This window comes from Mytilus edulis, chromosome 1, assembly GCF_963676685.1.
Source record: "Mytilus edulis chromosome 1, xbMytEdul2.2, whole genome shotgun sequence".
NCBI classification, from domain to species: domain Eukaryota; kingdom Metazoa; phylum Mollusca; class Bivalvia; order Mytilida; family Mytilidae; genus Mytilus; species Mytilus edulis.
Genome location: NC_092344.1, coordinates 60,500,816 through 60,522,142, shown reverse-complemented (window position 1 = coordinate 60,522,142; position 21,327 = coordinate 60,500,816). Strand labels below are relative to the sequence as shown.

Below are 21,327 nucleotides of genomic sequence, written 5' to 3'. Positions count from 1 at the left end.
GATTGGCCACAGGCGCTTGGGTATATGATACAGATTTTTTTTTTATTTATTTTTTGCTGATTAAAAATTCAAATTTCTATATTTATAATACATATCTATCACTTCTGTGCATGTCTCACCCAATTTTACTATCCATACTAAGAAACAAAGTATGGATAGTAAAATTGGGTATTTTCTCTGGGTCGTTTAAATCACTCGAAACTAGGTGAGACATGCACAGAAGTGATAGATATGTATTACAAATATAGAAAACTGAATTTCTTAATCAGCAAAAAAAAGAATCAAAAAAAAAATCTGTACCATATACCCAAGCGCCTGAGGGATTGGCATATCATTGTCGTCATCAATGTAAACTTTTTCAAACGTATCAAAACCACAGGACCAATATGTCGCACAAGTAAAACTGAATCATCCTTAGAGTAAAAATAGATCGGAAAATGTGGGAAAGAGACAGTTCACTAACAAAAGAGCAGAAAACAGCCGAATGCCACAAATGAATGAATGAATGAATGAATGAATCTTTATTGCAGAAGCATAGACATGCTATGGCAAAATTAACAACATATATTACATAATATAAAACATGAATAGACAGCAGAGAACAATAGTATAATTCAATGACATGACATATAAAGTTATGAGACTATATTTGATCGTATATTCCATGCAGCTTTTACATAATTACATAATTTAATCATAAGAGACTTACTAGAAGCTTGTAGTATATTTAGTAGTTTTCGATCATTAGGCCAAGAACAATAATACTTTGGTAAAAATTGGGTTCGTACAGATCTATAAGCTGGACAAACAAGAACAAAATGATATTCATCTTCAATAACACACATTTTACAACATTCACATAAACGATTTTCTCTAGAAATATTATTATAACGACCTACTTCAATATTTAACTTTAATGTTCCACTACGTAATTTTGTTAACAGACTAACATTATTGATATAAGAAAGATATTTTTCAATATAAAAAGTTAATTTAAATCTACAATAAAATGACAGTTTACTACATTCCTGAATAGAAGTTGACCAATTCTGCAAGTATTGATCTTTGATACGAGTTTTAATAGTATTTATACATATTGTGGTAGCATCTTGGTTTAACCATACATAGTTTAACCCAAGATCATATAATATATCTCGTATATTTGAGGCCCAGTTTACATAACCATTGATAGCATCGTCATACAAGAGTTTATACACATCATATACAACTTTGGGTTTATTTGTAATAATATGTAACCAATATTTCAATATTTTTTGTTTTCTAACAATAAAAAGAGGTAAATGGCCAAGTTCGCCATATAAAAAACATGTTGGTACATTTCGACCCAATTTTAACACAAATCTACAAAAACGATTATGAATAAGTTCGATATCTTTAGCACGATGGAAACCCCATATTTCTGATGCATAGCCTAAGACGGATCCGACCATACTGTCGAAAAGAAACATCTGTTCTTCTGGAGTAATAAAGAATTGTTTGAGAGAGTTCATTAAAGATGACATGGCTCTAGATCCTTGTTGTGCTAGACGTTTTTGAGTATGTAAAAACTTTCCGTTGTAATGTAATAATACACCAAGGTACACATATGAATTAACAACTTGCAGTTCCTTGTTATCATAGTAAAAATTAGTGTCTACTGGTCTAAATCCATTTCTAAATACCACTACTTTGGTTTTATCAGCGTTTACTTCGATATTCCATTTATTGCAGTAAAGTAAAAGTTTATCAAATAAGTGTTGCAGAACAGTCGGTGTTTTTCCAAATAAAACGGTGTCATCAGCAAAAAGTATCAAATATATAAGAATTCCATTCAAAGATATGACATCTTCGTTTACATCAGTGGAGATATCTTGAATAATGTCATTTATAAAAAATAAGAAAAGTAAGGGAGATAACGGCTCGCCTTGTTTTACACCAAGATGGTTATCAAAAGCCTCTGATAGTACTCCACCAGACCGCACACGTAAACGCACAGATGAATAAATAGAATTTACCATTGATACGAATTTACTGCTAACTCCAGATTTGAGAAGTTTGTATATCAAAATTCTTCTGTCCACCTTATCAAACGCCCTTCGGAAGTCTACGAAGCCACAGTACAATTTTAATTTATGCTTAAGAGTATGTGAAATAATTCCATGTAGTGTAAATATAGCGTCAACAGTAGACCGTCCTGGCTGGAATCCAAATTGGTTGTCTATTATATGATTTTCGTCCTGAGACCACGATAACAAACGGTCAGTTAGAATACTAGTGAACAAATTTGACAGAATGCTTACTAATATTATAGGTCTATAATTAATCGGACTCGTAAGATCACCACTTTTAGGAACAGGAATAACTAAACATTCAGTCCAATTTTCTGGATATACTCCGATAGCGAATATCGAGTTGAACAAAGTTTTTAAAATAGGTGCGAAAAATGAAGGACATGACGAAAACATCTCACCTACAATTTCGTCGTTACCTGCACTTTTCCCAGATTTAAGTTTCTTTAGTGCTTTGATTATTTCGTCTTCAGAGATGTCCGTATCTAATAAGCCTATATTTACACCATCAAAATAAGTGTTGTTTAAAAGATCTAACACTGTATCAGATAGCTCGGGTGGGTTCATACCAAGAACATTTTCAAAATAACTAAACATTGCTTCGTTGTCCGCTACACACTTTGGTTTGTTTTTTGGCTTTAAGGTTGACCAAAATTTCTTTGGATTCGTTTTTGCAATACTACAAAGTTCCAAACCATTTTTCCTCTTAAAATTGTACTGAGCTTTTCGTTTCACTTTATTGTAAGAATTTCTAGCAATAACGTATTCACTCCTGTTTGCTTCCGTTTGGTGACGTAGAAAAAAGTTTCTTGTGGCATGAAATGTTTTTCGGGCGTTTTTGCAATTTTCATCGAACCATTCATTATTCGGACGATTTTGGCTATCTATGTTTTTATTAATAGAAACTGAGTGTCCAAACACTTTGAAAGCGCTATCATAAATAATACGAGTTATCTCTCTTACGGCGGTATGTATGTCGACATCTAAAGTGATATCATTTACAACTGACAATAGTTTTTCTCTATGAGGTTGTAACATTTGGGCATATTCATCATTTTTACTTGTTTCCCATTTAATGTAATTGCGTGTTGTAGTATTTGTTCTCTTTTGACATATCGTGGAAAAGTTAAGTTAAAAAAATAAAGGCATATGATCCGAGAACTCATTCATTTCTAGAACTTCAAAATCACTAATAATACCATAATTGTTCGGAGACAAAAGCAGATAATCGTTGACAGTCGTCCCTTCATGCCTTTACTGTTACAAAACGTGAATTTACCATTCGTATCGCTTCCGAGTCTACCGTTAGCTACAGTTAATCCCGTGTTATAGCACACATGTAATAATTTACGTCCAAAGGTGTTTACAACTTTATCCATTGAGCTTCGATCAGAAATAATGGGGTTTTCAACATGATTTACACTCGTTACAAATTTATCTAATTGATCATTATATAAAACGTCACTCACTTCACCAATGCGACTGTTAAAATCTCCGCATATCATAACAATACCCTTTTCACTATAATCTAAAACAATACTTTCAATAGTCTCATGAAAATCAATATCACAAATATTATAATATTTCGATTTCTCGTGTGGAATGTAAGAAAAACAAACAAAGACATCCTTAAGTGTATTGAAAAACGTGTGCTCAAATTTTAAAAGAAAAATACCATGGTTGACTTTTTTTTCAACAAAAATACCTTTACATAAGTGTTGTTTACAATATACAGCTAAACCACCTTCATTTCTGGTACCAATATTTTTATTTCTACGAAGACAAGAAATTTTTTCAAAACCTTCAATGTTTATTAAGTTAATTTCTTGTAACCAAGTTTCACTAAATAATAAAATGTTAAACTTGTCTATTAAATTCAAAAAGTTATTATCATTATAAACTGATGTAAGGCCATTGATATTCCAACATAAACATTTTAATGTCTCAGAAAGTTCCCTGGAAATGTCCTATGGTTTATATTCTTTACCACCAACAAATATACGATCTTTAACGAAATACGCCTTTATCTCTTGTTCGCGCAACTCCTTAAGTATGGGTAGTTTTTCCTTCCTCCGTATCTGGATTTCTTTAGGCAATTGTTCCGAGACGCCAAATTCCGTACTTTTCAGATTTTTTGCGTTTCTCTTAACCAAATCTCTACTTTCGAATGTTGCGAATTTTACCAAAATTGGACGTGTTTTTTCACCCTTTTTGCCTAATCGATGAGCATCTGAAATAACCACTTTCGTAGCAGCACCGCATATTTTCATGTTATGTTCACAAAACTTGCCAATAATTTCAGAACAAATTTCCTCCTCAGTTTCTTTAATGTTATAAAAGATTAAGTTATTTTTCATCGACTTCATTTGGATATCAATCAATTCGTCTTTAAGTTTGTTGTTTTCCTTCATCATGTTTTCAACGGACGCATTTATTTCGGCTACAGAATTTTTTTTCCCGCTGACAGATTTCATTTGTTTCGATACTTTATCAAGTTCGGTCTTAAAGGATTCAACTTTATCGAAATTGTTACTAATAAGCTGAGTCTATTTTTCAACTTGCTCCCAACGGTCGTCCATTACTTTGGCATTAACTTCTAGTTTTACAACCTTGGCATTTAAAGAAGTAACTAAGGAGCCTACTTTTTCAAGTTTATCAAGTTTATTTTCAAATGTATCCATTCTCTGAAATAACTCATCAACCCAGACAGGACGTTGTTGGGATGTGTATTGCATGGTTGGCGATACATGTTGTACCTGTTGCATACTAGCTAGGATATATGGCACCGGAGTTTGGAGTAGAGCATAGCTGTTGATTTTGTAGTTGAAACATCGGGTTAGGACTAGGCGAGTACATGAAGTTTGTATCTTGAGTAAAACGTTGCTGGTTCATATTGTTCATTAAACTTGGATTGTCAAATGAAGGATATGTGTGATTGTTTACATTCGTTGTGTCACCTGTGTACAGCTCACCTTTGCTTAGTAAAACAGAGGCGGATTTAGAGGGGGCAGGGGTCCGGGCCCCCCTCTTTTGGGGAAAAATTCGGTTGCTTATATAGGGAATCACTGAAGCGTGACTGGAGCGGGCCCCCTCTTAGGTCAGTCAGTGGGCCCCCACTTATGAAAATTTCTGGATCCGCCACTGTAAAAAGTAGTAGAAGTAATAAGTAAGTAGAAGAAGCGGCATTTCAGTATCAATGCAAGTTGGCCTAGCATTTGTTCAATGAGAAGCCGTAATGGCATCAGCTTAGAAAGAAGATCAGAAGTCGGCAAAGCAGCAGCTAAGTTAGTAGTAGCAGAAGTAGCAGAAGCTCCGTAAGAAGCAGTATAGAAGTCAGAAATGCAGCACAGTAACTTAGTATAATCAGCAGTGGCTCAGTTAGTAGGAGTCAAATTCAGAGTAGCAGCTTCGTAAGTAGTAGAAGTCCCAATATGAATTAGGCCAAATAAAAGACGTGTACACATGTGTTTCCTATTACCCTACCCTCCCTATATTTTAAGCTCAAAAATAGCCTATCTTAAAGGTTATTTTGTCATTTTTCAATAAGCACTGTTAAAGTCACTCCTTGATATAGACTCAATTTAAAAAAAAAAAGAAGGTAAAATCAAAAATAATCCCTGCCTACCCTATTTATTTATTTTTTGAAAGATGTAATAGGAAACACAAATATTATTACATTTTGCCTTAGAAATAGCAGCTCAGTAAGAAGTTATAATGGTAGTCAAAGCAGCTCTTGGTAGTGAAAGTCAGAGAAGCAGCAGCTCAGTAAATAGTGTAGTAGTAAAAAGAAGTATTAGAAGCAGGTCAGTAAGAGCGAAGCAGCAGCGCAATAAGAGGAAGTATTTAACGATGGAGAAGAAGTAGAATTAAGTGAAGTAAGAGGGAAAAAAACCAAGCTCATTAAGTTGAAGTAGAAGATATATATAGTAATTAAGAAAATTGGACGAAGAAGACTTATTTTAAGCATCTCATAGTTTATGAATAGAAGTCAGCGAAGCAGAAGGTCAGTATGTAGTAGTGACTGGTCAAGCCGCTCAATAAACTGTCTTAGAAACTGAAGCACAGTATGGAGTAGTGGAAGTAGTAGAATCAGACCAGAAAGAAGTAGTCGTAGTCGAAGAGACTTTTTGAAATATTCTGCATTTAACTTTTAATTGATTATAGCTTGCATTTACAAAATAGGTATACAGTCAAGCTTACGCACATTGTTTAAATCAAATGCTAAGACGAAGGCAACCATGTTATAGAGAGGAACAGCCACTTTGGTAAAACAACCTCCTTCTTTGTTTCATTGGCTTACCCTGTGACTAGCATACTACTGTATAATAGTCCCAGGTTTACCATTTCCACTTTAGTTTGCATATTTTCAGTACTGATAAAAGGGAATTATACTGAGTTTTGAAAATACCAAGGATTTGTATAGTTAACTATAACTATACAAATCCTTGAAAATACGAAAAAGTATGCAGTGGCGGATCCAGCCATTTAAAAGGGGGTCCCAACCAAGGACAAAAAGGGGGGGGGGGGGCTCTAACTATATGTTCCCATTCAAATGCATTGATCCGCCAAAAAAAGGGGGTTCCAAACCCCGGAACCCCCTGGATCTGCCAATGAGTATGGCAATAAGAAGAACATTATTTCAATCAACATGTAAACGTCCCAAACCAACTTAGTTCACCGTGAATGTTCTACGCATCACGAAAACATATCACATGGTTAGTTCAATTGAGAGGAAATAAAGGCAGACATTTCTGTAATAATTGTACCTTATAGTTATATTTATGTATGTTTTCTATAACTATGTAATTGTAGTTTTATGAGAAATAAAGTATCCGTATACGGTACACGTAAGAGATTCTTTAGAGTGATAAACCATTATGTTGAGTCCAAGATTTCAATAAAATATGATTGACGTGAAATGAAATGTACCCTTTTTATTGAATTTAATATTCACATTTGATTAGCTCTTCTCCTTCCACTAATTTAACGAGGAAGCTATCGTTACCTTTTCCCCCGTCTGTGAGAGCGTGTTCAAAATTGTATGTGCTTCAATGGAAATTTTAAAACGCTACAAATGCTTTGACTAAACTGATTAGCGTTTTTTTTTTTTTTTTTTTTATATATATCATCAGGTAGAACATTCCATAAAACAGCAGCTTAATATTTAAGAGAGTTCTGACCATAGGTTGATGCTCGAACCCTAGGTAGAATATTAAAAAAAAAATTTACAATGATCAATCTTTCAATGTGAAATTAGACTAGTCTTAACTTTCAGGTACTTCTATTGTATTATGTGTCTCTGTTCTTACCTATTTTTCATGTTTTAATAGCAATTTTGGGCTTTATATTCCACTTTCTTTAATTATATTGGCGATCATATTTGTGTGGTATGTTTTTTTCAAGTCCTAGATTTTTTTTCTGGTTCTGATATTTCCGGAATTTAAATCCTGCATTGTACAAACTTTATAATATTAAAATCCTCTGGTGCCCGGTTTCCTGTACAATTATTTCCCTATGCATGCATAAAAAAAGAAAAGTACCAGATATTTAAATGTGAAAAATGTCAAAACTGTCTGCTAATGCTATTTTCAAGGTTTTATAAGGTTTGAATATATTTATAATGACAATGAACTAGATATTTTAAATCAAGGGAAACGAAAAGCTTTGTTTTGTTTTATATATAAAGTTTCAACTGCTCTAGAAAAGCTCTGGCTCTATTCTGTTCATTTATAAATATTAGACTGTGGTATCACTATATCAGAGACATGTATATAATATGTCTCTGGTTTTGTAAATAGTTATGAGGCAATATTTTGGAAATAAAATAGATTTACCCTGGCTTTGAAAACTTATGACACAATGTTTAGCCAGAGACATATAATACAATAGACAACTTTCAAGTTCGTTGCATTTTCGTCAAAAACTCTGGTTTCAGTATTTTTTAACCTTGATCTTCATCTAAAGAGGAAGAAACACTTGGCAAATTTTTAACTTTCAAAATGTTTAAAAAACCAAATTTAGCTTAAGATGTTTAAAAATAAAAGAAATTCATTGTGGGCCATATAGGGTTTGAGCCATTATTTCATTGTATTTAGAATATCAAAAGTGATAAAATTATACATTGAAAACTTAAAATTTCTTTTATTGTGTGCAGTAAGTCAAACACCTTTCACCATGTTCACTTATCCTGCCTGGTGTAAAATAAATTACATCCTTTGTGAAAAGACTATCAGCATTAAGCAACTCTTTGAAGTTTGTTGCAAAAACTTAATTTGTGTTAGCAATTGCAGTCATAAACTGAGACTAAAGCTCATTGCTATCAACAATTCACACAATCACTGACCATACCTTTTTTTTCTGTTTGTAGATTTAATAATGCAAGCTGTGAGACAGATTGTTAGACACTACAACAGTAGTCATGTTATAAGCCAATACAGACCACTCTTTTGTAAGAGAAAAAGCATAAACATTTTCCAAAATAAGTTATATACAGGCAAACAATGTAATTCATCGAAGGGCTTGCATTCACAGAACAATATAGGTGCTGGACATCTAAAAAAGTTAAAGACAAATTTTCTGACGGCAAATGATTTCCAGACATGTTCTTTACGACCATTTCATGAAGACCGGGAAACAAAAGCAGTGACAGTATGGGGCAGCGTGAAAGAATTAAAGCGTTCGCCAGTTCCAGCATTAGTACTCGGAGCCACTGGATTAATCCCTTTTGTAGCAGCTCCTGGATATATGATCTTCAGTAGTATGTTTATGCCAAGTATATGCTTTGCTCAAATGACTTATGGAGCAACAATTTTGTCATTTCTTGGAGGAGTAAGATGGGGGTTTTCAATATCAGAAGAAAGTGTATTGAGACCAGGTTGGATAAGTCTTGGTGTTAGTGTGGTCCCATCCTTAGTGGCATGGGGTGGACTTATGATGCCACATCCCTTATCATTGTTTGTTGTGATGGGAGGATTAGCAGGTGCTGGATATTATGACATGGTGTCATGGGCTTATCCCCCTTGGTTCAAAGGATTGCGTTTCATTCTAACATTTGTAGCAATTTTAGCATTGTGGACTACTTTTATGTGTAGTTATTTATTGAAGAGTGAATCTAACAATGAGAGTAAATATGTAAATACTACGGAATAAAACAATTTGAATCACAGAATCAATTATAATGTACAAGTATATTTAAACAGATGTTAACGTTTGGACTTAATATATTTTGATAAAGGTTTTACATGTATAACAGTTTTTGTTTGAAAAGCCTTTCCAGTTTCTAAACTAGATAGCAAACTACATGTACCAAAATAGGTTTCCCAAATGTTAAATTGATTGAATGACTAATTGTTTGTTGCTTAATGTCCTGTGGCAAATATTCCATGCATGTTCAGAACAATGTTAGATTGAACATGTTCATGTTTGTATTGGTTATTTTCAGGTATTTCTTTGAGTTCCCCATAGAATCAAATCACTGTCATGTCCTATTCATGCAATTTATAAGAAATTTATTGTTGAATTGGAACAATGCAACACAAATATTTTATATATATTTTCAGTAAAAACGCCTTCAAAGGAAGTAATTTCTATGCACAGTGTTGAACATTGTTGAATGACGATTTCAGTCATATTGGTGAGTTACCTGAAATATAATTGAAAAGAGGTGATCTTTACAATATTGCTTTTGTTGTTATTTCCACACATAGTTGCATAGATAAAAGGATGAATGAAAAAAAAATCTTTTCGCAACTTCCTCAAATTATTTTCAAGTTACTGAAAGTCAGAAAATGATTGAAAGTAGATGTAGGATATATTTCCAAGAGACAGATACCCAACATTTCTAATAGCCAAAAAGTAATTGAAAGGTTAGCATACAGTCTTCCACAATAGACAGATGTCCTAAATGAATGGATTTCATCATTTTTGACGGGATACCATCTAATCATCAGTTTTTCATGAAGTTTTGTACAAAAAATGAATATGAGTGGACAGTCAGACAAGCTGTTTTAAAAAGTCTATTCCTTGAATCTTGTTTTAATAATATTGTTTATTTTCAGTTTTCTGTTTTATATATTATGGTTCTTAATTGATTATGAAAAAGCACTTAAGGTGGTACCTAACACTACAGGGAGATAACTCTGTAAAATCAGCTTTACGTTTTAATTGTGTTGTGTTGTTAAGGAAATATTAAGCTTCTCAATGATCAGAATAAGTGTTTGTCAAAATTGCTATATAAGCAGTGTAATATTTCTGACAAAATGGTTGGTTCAAATTTTTTGAAACTTTTATATTTTTGTCAAAGACAAAGGGTCAAAGTAAATATTTTGTTAAAATTTTATGAAAATTAAAAGAGACAATTAAATATCAGTGAAAGTGTTGGGTACCACCTTAATATCAATTGTATACTAAATGTTTGATCCCATCTGTTTCAAGTTGTAATCTGTTGATTCTCATGATTAAATGGAGGTCAAATTTGTTTTGAATTTTCTGTCTTACATTTCACTTACTACAGAAGACCTTTAAATTGTGGAATTATGTCCCTAAGAATTGACAACAAGCAGTGACTTTAATTTCTAAACACATTTGTCTCATTTTGGATTCCCAGTTTCTCAAATTTTAGTGTTATTTTCACATCTCTTGAGCAATTTTTCTCATCACTAGTAAAATATCTGTTCTCAACAAATGATTTGTCGAAATTTAATTATGACATTAAATTTTCGTGATTTTTTTCTGAATTTCCTATTGTGATGTTAAAAAAAGGTGATCATGCCTGATCTGAAGATGTCATATATAAAGAACACAACTATCTGCAAACCTTTGAAAAGGAAGGAAAATTTAAAACATCATAAAAGAAACAGAAACATATAATGATTTACTACAACCTTCACATAAACTTAACATGATCCAAGAAAATAAGGTCACTGTCATAATCATATAAACCAAACGAGAAATACATGTACATGTACCCCTTCCAATTATTCAATCATTCAATATACTAAATATAGTTGACCTATAGCTATTGCTTATAGTTTCTAAGAAACAGTCTTAACCAAGAAAACTAAACATTGAACAACAAACCATGAAAATCAGGTCAGATGAACCATGTCAGGCAGACATAAACAGCTTACAATCCTTCCGAACAACAAATATAGTTGACCTACTGCATATAAAATCAGACCAAAACACAAAAACTAAATACTGAGCAAATAACTGTAATATGAGGTCACGGTCAAATAAAACTTGCGGGACTTACAAGGACATCATAAAATATTTTCATACAGCAAACATAGTTGACCTATTGCATATATTTAGTATTCGAAAAAAATATCAAAACTCAAAAACTTAACTTTGACCACTGAACCATGAAAATGAGGTCAAGGTCAGATGATACCTGCCAGTTGAACATGCACACCTTACAATCATTCCATACACCAAATATAGTAGACCTATTACTCACCGTACAAGAAAAACAGATCAAAATATAGAAACTAAACTATAACCTTCGAACCATGAAACTGAGGTCAAGGTCAGATGACACCTGCCAGTTGGACATGTACACCTTACTATCCTTCCATACACCAAATATACTAGACCTATTGCTTAAAGTATCTGAGATATATACCACCAAAACTTAACCTTGTTCACTGATCCATGAAATGAGTAGAAAGCAATTTTAAGATTCAGGAAATACATCATGTATATTGATTGATTGATTGATTGATGTTTAACTCAACTCTCTGCACTGTTGGCTATTTCTTTGTGGCCTGTTTTTGTTGGTGGAGGAAGCCAGAGTACCCAGAGATAACCACTGATGTTCAGTTGGTAAACGAACAATCCTCAATTTGTAAATAAGGTATAATGATACATTTTGGGTTGCCATATATTTTATTTCTACACATTAAATGCTTATAAAATCCTTCACTGAGCGCAGCCTGATACGACTGCGGAGGTGGAACCTGAACAGTTGGGTCAAATTTGGGCCCAATTTTCAAGCTTGATACTATCTGAATTTGGATTGTGATAAAATTTTTGACATAATATAGGTTTTTGACACAAAATAAATGTGGTCAAAGAAATGACAAATCTAACGCGCAATACTGTGCAATTGAAAATTTTGAAACTTTTCAGAAATTTGACATTTGAAAAATTTTGAAAAAAAATATATGAACCCCTTACCCAACTTTTTTAATCCCCCTTGGAGCAGTATCCCTTAAACTCAATCCCAGTCTTTCCTTTGTAGTATTGAACCTTGTTGTACAATTTTAGAGAGATTCATAGATGATACAGTTAAACACAAGTTATTGTCTCAAAACTAGAAAAATGCTTGTATTTGGCCCTTTTTGTGCCCCTTATTCCTGCATGTTTGTGGCAATTATCCAAAAATTCAATCCCTGCCTTCCCTTTCTGGTATGGAACTTTGTCGTGCAATGTCAGAGAGATCCATGTGCTTACACAGAAGTTATTGTCCAGTAACTACAAAAATGCTTGTTTTTGGCCCTTAATTCCCAAACTGTTGACACCATGACCCCCCAAATTGATCCTAACCTTTTTATTGTGGAATGGAACATTGTGGTACAATTTCAGAGCAATCGAAATACTTTTACTCAACTCTCAAGTTATTATCCTGAAACTAGAATAATGCTTGTTTCGGTAGCCTTTTGGGCCCCTAATTACTAAATGGTTGGAACCACCATTTTGAAAATCAATCTCATCCTTTCTTTTGTGGAATTGAACCTTCTTAAAAAATTTCACAGAGATCCATTCACTTAAACTAAAGTTATTGTTCGGAAACCAAATGTGTCTTTGGATGATGACGCAGACGAAGACAACAACATAGCATTATACGAACCAAAAAAAAATTTTGCGATTGTATGTAAATAAAAGAATTAAATTTACTTCATTTTCTATTTATTCTCTGGAATGTCAACAATATTACAAATCTTATAAATATTCTTCAACAAAATAAAATCAAACAAACATTGACTATTCTTATCAGATCATTCTGATTATGCTTTTAAAAGTATAAACATTATTTACTCTACAATAATTATGATAATAAAATGTATTTGTATCAACACCCCACTTGCAATACATGTATAATTCATGTTAAAAAGGCAGTATCAAAAGCAAAATGTTCTTTGTTTTATATATATTGAATTTAAAACATTCTAAATCGATAACAATTATGTTATGATTTATTCTTTATCTAAATAATTTAATTTTGAATGTAACATGTCTTCTGATTGGCTGACGTTATTTTGTGATGAGCCCATAGACATAATTTAGTCATGTGACCGTGACATCATCAACGTTTTTTCATGGTTTTCTACGGTTTAAAATAGAATTTAGAATTTAATTATAAGAAATGACTGTAATATTTTTTCTGTCTATTCGAAATCACATAAAAAATGTGGTGCACACTGTTAAATAAACAACTACAGGGGTTATTCAGTGTGGCACTGTGCACCAAATTTTTTATGTTATTTCTTCATAGACAGAAAAAATATTACAGTCATTCCTTAAATAAAGAAATGTAAACGTAATAATTGACACCTTATCCTCTCTATTTGATATATAAAAGCTGACCGTATTAAGTTCCTCATTTGACAAAAGGCATCAAAAGATCCTTCCTCTATGATTTGCAGTTGCTTTTATCTAGACCTTAACATAAAACTTAACATAGACTAATACAAAAAACACATCATATCCCCCTAAAAGTTATCAGTTAATTAAAAAAAAATTAACAAAGAGAAGACTTCTAGTTTGTAAATTGCATAACTTCAGTGAAATGAAAATTCCGTAAAAGTTGGTAATTCAGGCATTTTTTTTCTGCATATAATTTAAACTGCAAATGACAACATTAACATAGTAAATTTAATAATTTAGCCATCCATATTTAACTTCACAAAATATATACGTTCTGTTTAAATAGCATACAACAAATATATGAAATAATATTCGAATCATCTGTTTCTGATTTACAATTCATAAAAAAAAATCTGTCAAATTCTAGCATTATATTTCTAAGCTTGTGGTCTTTTTTTGTACCATAATTAAAATGCTTTCATTAGGATAAAATTATTACCCGTATTTAGATTACCATACATATACATTTTTGGATTCAGGTTCAGATTCAAACATATTTTGATTGTCTGTTCTTTCAAATTTTGCTGGAGCTGGATCCGTTAAGATACAACTTGTAATGTGTTGTTCTACAATTTAGCTTGTTGGATACCATATTTTTTATATAATGTAACTACAGCAGCTCCACCTATACCAAAATTATGTTGTAACCCAATTTTAGCATCTTCTACTTGTCGTTTACCAGCTTGTCCTCTCAACTGCCAGACTAATTCAGCACACTGAGCAAGACCTATAAGAATAAGAAAATAGATGCTTTGACAGCTGTGCTTTGAGTTGTAATGGTTTGTTGACATACACGAATATGTGTTGCTGTAATAGACAAAAGTGTTCATCTGTTTGCTCCATTTTTAATTATTTTTACGAGATAGGGATTTCTAATTGCAGTCTGTCATATTTGTTTTTCATTCATTGTTTTAGTCGAGTCATTTTTTTCTCACTTGAATTGTTTAACATTTTCTCATTCAGGGTCTTTTATAGCTGACTTTACAGTATTGGTTTTACTCATTGTTGAAGACTGCACATTGACCTATATATTCATTCTTGTTTTCAATTTAAAAAAAAAATTAAATATAGATTAGACTGTTGGTTCTACCGCTTGAACATTGTTGAATGGTTTTTGAGTCATTTTTGGGGGCCCTTTATAGCTTGCTGTTCGATATGAGTCAAGGCTCTGTGTTGAAGACCGTACTTTGATCTATAATGGTTTACTGTTATAAATTATTACTTGGATGGAAAGATGTCTCATTAGCACTCATACCACATCTTCTTAGATATTTTATAATTCATAATGAAAAAAAATGTTCCAGATTTCAATCAAGTAAAACTGAAATTCATACAGAGGTAAAACATAAACGATAACAGTAGTTTCTTTCTCAGGTCCCTCACCTGTAGCACCTATTGGATGACCTTTGGACTCCAGTCCTCCTGAAGGGTTAACAACCCATTTATTGTTCAAATAACACATTTCTCCACCTTCCTTATTTTTACGCCATTCACCGTTTCTAATCAACTGGTATCCTGTTCCTTCTTTGGCAAGTCCTAACGCCTCATACATTAACATTTCATTACAAGAGAAACAGTCATGAACCTCAACAACATTGACATTGTCAGGAGTCAGACCTGACTCTTTAAAGCATCTCCTCGCTGCTTCTTTCGCCATCTGGTACCCTGACAAATCAATGTAACTTTTTTCAAATGATGACGGCAAGTCAGTTACTAAGTGCTGTGAGATGATTTCTACTGCTTTTCTTTGTAGAGCATGACGAATGACAAAGTCTTCGCTACAAACAATAACACATGCACCACCATCGGCAACAGGAGCAGACATCCAAAATGTGATTGGATGACATAACATCATTTTATCTTTAATATCTGAACGAGATATTTCTTTAGAAATACTGGCTTTTGGATTATTTACACTTTGTTTATGATTTTTATAAGAAATGTTAACCATGTCATCAATATTGGCTTCTGGGTACTTTTCCAGATACTCTCTTGCAGCATAAGCATACAATTTGACAACATCTGATGTCATTGCGTTCATTCTTGGTTGTATTAGACCGGGTTCTGCTCCAATAGTGACCATGTGGTCCATGTGACGTTTGACAGGGGATTCCTTCTCTGGATATCTTTCTGAAAGACCTCTCTCCATTTTTTCAAAGCCTTAAATTTAAAATATGATATGTATTATATCATACTTATTTTGTCATCTTTTTTTTTAATAAGTCAATCTGAATTTAATCTAGATTTACTTTTATCACTTTTTATCTTGAAATGTTAAACTACAGTTCAAGGAAGAAAATTAAACAACTTGTTTTTCTTTTGAATTATCTCCCTTTTCATTATTATAGATTTTAGTTTAATAGATCTATACAAAAACAGAAAACGGGACAGTGCAATAATTCTGTTTGCTAGAACACTTAGATGTGTCTGTGTATTATAAATATTTGATAGGATAATATGAAATTGAAATACAATGTATAATAACTAAATTACCTATGGTATATAGAAAGTTTTGAGTTCATAATTGGATTTAAGTACCTAAAGCCATGACACAGTCCTCAATGCCACTTTGAACCAGTCTCCTTGCCAACATTAGGGCACTAGAACCTGAGGAGCAATTGTTATTTACATTGAACACTGGTACTCCACTCAATCCAAGTTCATAGGCAGCTCTCTGTCCACATGTTGGTTCCCCATAACAGTAACTTGCAACAACTGCTTGAATCTTAGAATATGGAATCTTGGCATCTTCTAATGCTGCTTTACCTGTACATGGAAAACACATGTCATGAATTTATGTCAGTACAATTGTATGCAAAATAAGAGATATAAAAACTGATTTTCCATAGATGTAATTAGCTTTTGAAGTCAAGTGTAAAATATCATTAAAAAAACTAAATCAAAGGTACGGTCTAAATTCTACAAAAAGTATCTTTTTCTTTGCTCTGAATTCAAAATGTATTCATAAGGCTTTCAGTAGCAGATGAAGATGACGGTAAAATCAATTATTTTTAATTTCTGAATTGTTTCGGTCTTATCTTATTCATACCAGCTTCTCTTCCCATGTCATGATAGTCCCAGTTTTTGGTCAATGGTCTTTCAAATTTTGTGGTTCCAACACCCACAACAAAAGTTCTTTTCCTTTTATCCATTATTAAAAGCACTTGTGTTGCAGTTCAATCCTTTTTAATATCCAATACTCTAAACTTTCCTTACAAAATAGCTGAAATAAAAAATAAGAATAACATATACAACAAAATTTTGCAACGAGGAGTTGATGAATATCTTATTCTCTAATTTTTGTGCTATTTTCACATTTCCTGACCGGTGTGAGAAAAATATTTCTCCTCACTAGTGAAAAATCTGTTCTCGGCAAATGATTAGTCGAAATTTGATTATGACGTCAAAATGTTTTGTTTTCTTCTCAATTTTCCTATTGTGACGTCACGAAAAAAGGCGACCTTGCCTGATGACGTCGCATATAAAGAGCACAATTTTCTGAAAATCTTTGAAAAAGAACGATAAAAAGCATTAGAGAAACAGATTCCGACACTATAACTCGTGTATTACGATATTTCTCCACTCTCGACAGTTAAATTTTATTATTTAAAGGGCTCGGCAAGCCTCGCGCTTTAAATAATAAAATTTAACTGTCTCGAGTGGAGAAATATCGTAATACACTTGTTGCAGTGTAAGAATCTATATTTGTCAAATCTTGTTAGGTAAATCAACCAATTTAGAGGGAGATAATAAATCGATTATTAATACAAATTAAATAATTCAGGGGGAGATAATAATTTGAATTCTTTCATCAACCAATTCAGAATTTACTGTGAACTGGAAGGCATTCCTGCAAGGCAATCAATTCAGAAGGAGATAATTAGCTGGGTAATATTCCAGATTAATCAGATTAGGGGGAGATATTGACTGGATATTATTACAAAATTGCCCAATTCAGGGGATGATAATAACTTGATATTACTACAAATCGCCAAATTTAGAGGGAGAAAATAACTAGTATAAGTTTTTTGGTATTATTGAAAATTTAAGCCTAAGCCATAGTACACAATTATTTTTCCTTTTAGTTATATATAACCTTTTGTCATATTAAAAAAAAAACTCCTTTTGTTTATATGGCAAAACAAGTTTGTTGTATGTGTAATGTACAGTACAAGTCCAAAAATACATCAAACATTGTGTCATTTCGAAAAAATTGATGCTATTAAAATTTAGCCCACTACATATACTGGATGGACAAGTCAAGAGATATTCTGAAAACTTAACATATTGAATTTTATCACTTGACCTAACCAATCTGTTGAGCAACTGAGAAGTTAAAATAAAACATCCACATAAATTTATTTCAACTTTTTTCTTGCATTCCTATCCCATAAAAACTTAGAAATGAATGAGAAGAGGAAAAAGGAAAAAAAAACACTATCTATATATATAACTACAGGGAACTATATCAATGTATATATATATATCTGTGGTCTACAAAATGTGGTCTTTGACCTTCAACCTAGTCGGGTGTAGATGGTAAATAAATATTCCTGGAAATCAACCAATTCAAGGGGAGGTAATATTTGGTTATTCCTGGAAATCAACCAATTCAGGGGGAGATAATGTTTGGATATTCCTGCAAATAAACCACCTACAGGGAAGATAATAATCTGGATAACATGCAATCAAACACTTTTACAAGTTCATCATTAGTGTAATTTTATATGGTGTACTGTGTACTTTTTGTAATTTCTATGAAAATCAAACTTTAAAATTCTAATACATGGTCAGGCAACAACATTTCCAAGAAAATAGTAAATATGACAGTTGTTACATGTGATGCACGAGATTGGTACCCTTACAGAGCAAATGTTATCATTGCCAATGTTGATGGTTGTTTTAACTACAACTAGAGGCTCTAAAGAGCCTGTGTCGCTCACCTTGGTCTATGTGCATATTAAACAAAGGACACAAATGGATTCATGACAAAATTGTATTTTGGTGATGGTGATGTGTTTGAAGTTCTTACTTTACTGAACGATTTTGCTTCTTACAATTATATCTATAATGAACTTTGCCCATTAGTAACAGAGAACTATATTTGGTAAAAATTTACATATATTTACCAAATTAATGAAAATTGTTAAAAATTGACTATAAAGGGCAATAACTCCTTAAGGGGTCAATTGACCATTTAGGTCATGTTGACTTATTTGTAGATCTTACTTTGCTGAACATTATTGCTGTTTACAATTAATCTCTATCTATAATAATATTCAAGATAATAACCAAAAACAGCAAAATTTCCTCAAAATTACCAATTCAGGGGCAGCAACCCAACAACCGATCGACTGATTCATCTGAAAATTTCAGGGCAGATAGATCTTGACCTGATAAACATTTTTATCCCATGTCAGATTTCCTCAAAATGCTTTGGTTTTTGAGTTATAAGCCAAAAACTGCATTTTACCCCTTTGTTCTATTTTTAGCCGTGGCGGCCATCTTGGTTGGTTGACCAGGTCACGCCACACATTTTATAAACAAGATACCCCAAAGATGATTGTGGCCAAGTTTGGATTAATTTGGCCCAGTAGTTTCAGAGGAGAAGATTTTTGTAAAAGATTACTTTAATTAACGAAAAATGGTTAAAAATTGACTATAAAGGGCAATAACTCCTAAACGGGTCAACTGACCATTTTGGTCATGTTGACTTATTTGTAGATCTTACTTTGCTGAACATTATTGCTGTTTACAGTTTATCTCTATCTATAATAATATTCAAGATAATAACCAAAAACAGCAAAATTTCCTCAAAATTACCAATTCAGGGGCAGCAACCCAACAACCGATTGACCGATTCATCTGAAAATTTCAGGGCAGATAGATCTTGACCTGATAAACATTTTTACCCCATGTCAGATTTGCTCTAAATGCTTTGGTTTTTGAGTTATAAGCCAAAAACTGCATTTTACCCCTATGTTCTATTTTTAGCCGTGGCGGCCATCTTGGTTGGTTGACCGGGTCACGCCACACATTTTTTAAACTAGATACCCCAATGATGATTGTGGCCAAGTTTGGTTTGATTTGGCCCAGTAGTTTCAGAGGAGAAGATTTTTGTAAAAGTTAACGACGACGGACGACGACGACGACGGACGACGGACGACGGACGACGACGGACGACGGACGCCAAGTGATGAGAAAAGCTCACTTGGCCCTTCGGGCCAGGTGAGCTAAAAATCTACTATCTTTTGTGTCTGCTGTTTGTATATATATATATATATGCAATGTAATAGATAACCAGTCCTGTGTTGGTATCTTTGCATTAGATTTGTCTTCATTGTTTTAAATTTGTTACTGTATTATGTAATTATTTAAAAGACATGTTGTTTTCAATCATATTATTTGGGAACTGTCATATCTGTGATTCCTCTAAATGGCAGTCTCAATCAGAAAGAAACGCACATGATAAGAATGTCATCATACACAAATGTCTTAAAAGACAGCTGCAGATCTGCATGACCAAGGCATTAACAAAAAGTTTAGACAGGTACAATTTTCACTGAATTTTTAGGGGGGGGGGGGGGGGGCTGTTGTTAACTGTTATCTGAGATAAATTTAAGCTGTTACCTGTTTTTAACCCACTTTGTAACTGTTATCAGCATTTTTGCATTTTTTGTTAACTGTTTTTGCCAAAATCGAGGTGTTGTTAACATGTTACCCCCCCCCCCCCCCCTCTTTTATAGTAACAATAAGTCCAATTAAGAGCCATAATCTGCCAACGGCTGGTCAACCAGAAAGAAACCCAACCTCTTTTTAAGTCAATAAGTATAAAAGTTAAAATCCACTGACACTTTTTTCTTCTTATTGCCATATATCTTATTATTATTGATCATGTTGATCATGTTGATAGTTAGTCCAAATAATTATATGATGTCTTGAAAGGCTATTTTATCATTTTTCTTTGTCGACTTACATCGCAGGAAGGAGTCAAAATAAAAATTTAAAATAGCCTTCCAAGACGTCATAATTATTTGGACTAGTTGACATATGTAGTGTCTAGTGCATGTGATTACATGTATAATCTTCTCTGTGTATTTTTGTGTATTTCTCATGTTCTGAATCAACACCTTGTAAGGTACTGTATTTAATATTGGAAGGAGCGATAGCAAAACATTAAAATATCCTTTCAAGAAGTATTTTACCCTCCTCTTACTAAAGAAAAGTGGCTATTATTTTTATGGGCCATAATCTGACTGATAGTGATAGCTAGTGTCACGAGTGATAATTTCATTTGACATGTTTGATATCCAAATCTTTTGTGTCACTTTCTAATTTTAAGGGATAACGTTTCTTTCTGATATAGAATAGTCTTAAACGATATGCACATATCATTAAGTTTATACCTTCACATACTAAATTATGTTTTTGTAGACAGAGATGGACTTTCAACTTTTGTTGTTACAGGTGAGTAGAAATTCTGAAATAATTTTTATAAAAAACGAACTTTATGTGAAATATTTGTTATAAAAAAAACTTATTCAAAGAATAATTTGTTTCTTTTTTTCTTAATTGTTATAAGAATATTTCCTAAATATCTTAGATTTAATAA

General features: G+C 32.7%; 2 protein-coding genes and 1 long non-coding RNA gene across 6 annotated transcripts; 1 reads left to right on the top strand and 2 right to left on the bottom strand.

Annotated features, from left to right (window-relative positions):
• Positions 1 to 510: 510 nt before the first annotated feature.
• LOC139486038 (uncharacterized) lies at positions 511 to 4,216 on the bottom strand. Its single transcript, XM_071270733.1, has 3 exons — positions 3,796 to 4,216; positions 2,639 to 3,507; positions 511 to 2,271 (listed from the first exon to the last, which is right to left on the bottom strand). Exon 3 carries the CDS (start codon positions 2,016 to 2,018, stop codon positions 636 to 638), a length of 1,383 nt encoding a protein of 460 aa, XP_071126834.1. The 5' UTR covers positions 2,019 to 2,271; positions 2,639 to 3,507; positions 3,796 to 4,216; the 3' UTR covers positions 511 to 635.
• Positions 4,217 to 7,588: 3,372 nt separating this feature from the next.
• On the top strand, positions 7,589 to 10,545 carry LOC139486033 (uncharacterized). Its single transcript, XR_011655461.1, has 2 exons — positions 7,589 to 7,672; positions 8,437 to 10,545. It is a non-coding gene; the product is annotated as an uncharacterized lncRNA (long non-coding RNA).
• A 2,415-nt stretch (positions 10,546 to 12,960) lies between these two features.
• On the bottom strand, positions 12,961 to 21,202 carry LOC139486010 (sterol carrier protein 2-like). Of its 4 annotated transcripts, none has more exons than XR_011655451.1 (6): positions 21,122 to 21,202; positions 16,765 to 16,938; positions 16,254 to 16,481; positions 15,099 to 15,875; positions 13,903 to 14,442; positions 12,961 to 13,456 (listed from the first exon to the last, which is right to left on the bottom strand). XR_011655451.1 is itself a non-coding variant. In XM_071270705.1 (5 exons), exons 2-5 carry the CDS (start codon positions 16,865 to 16,867, stop codon positions 14,282 to 14,284), a joined length of 1,269 nt encoding a protein of 422 aa, XP_071126806.1. In that variant the 5' UTR covers positions 16,868 to 16,938; positions 21,122 to 21,202; the 3' UTR covers positions 12,961 to 14,281. The 4 variants fall into 4 exon arrangements, 2 of the variants coding, with proteins under 2 accessions (XP_071126806.1, XP_071126815.1); XR_011655459.1 differs by having other exon boundaries at positions 21,132 to 21,198; XM_071270705.1 differs by having other exon boundaries at positions 12,961 to 14,442.
• Positions 21,203 to 21,327: the final 125 nt, after the last annotated feature.

Coding starts and splice junctions, on each gene's coding strand:
- LOC139486038 (XM_071270733.1), bottom strand. CDS start 2,018: ATGGTAAATTCTATTTATTCATCTGTGCGTTTACGTGTGCGGTCTGGT.
- LOC139486010 (XM_071270705.1), bottom strand. CDS start 16,867: ATGGATAAAAGGAAAAGAACTTTTGTTGTGGGTGTTGGAACCACAAAA. Junction 16,482..16,764: donor TGACATGGGAAGAGAAGCTG/GTATGAATAAGA, acceptor TTCCATGTACAG/GTAAAGCAGCATTAGAAGAT. Junction 15,876..16,253: donor GGACTGTGTCATGGCTTTAG/GTACTTAAATCC, acceptor TTTAAATTTAAG/GCTTTGAAAAAATGGAGAGA.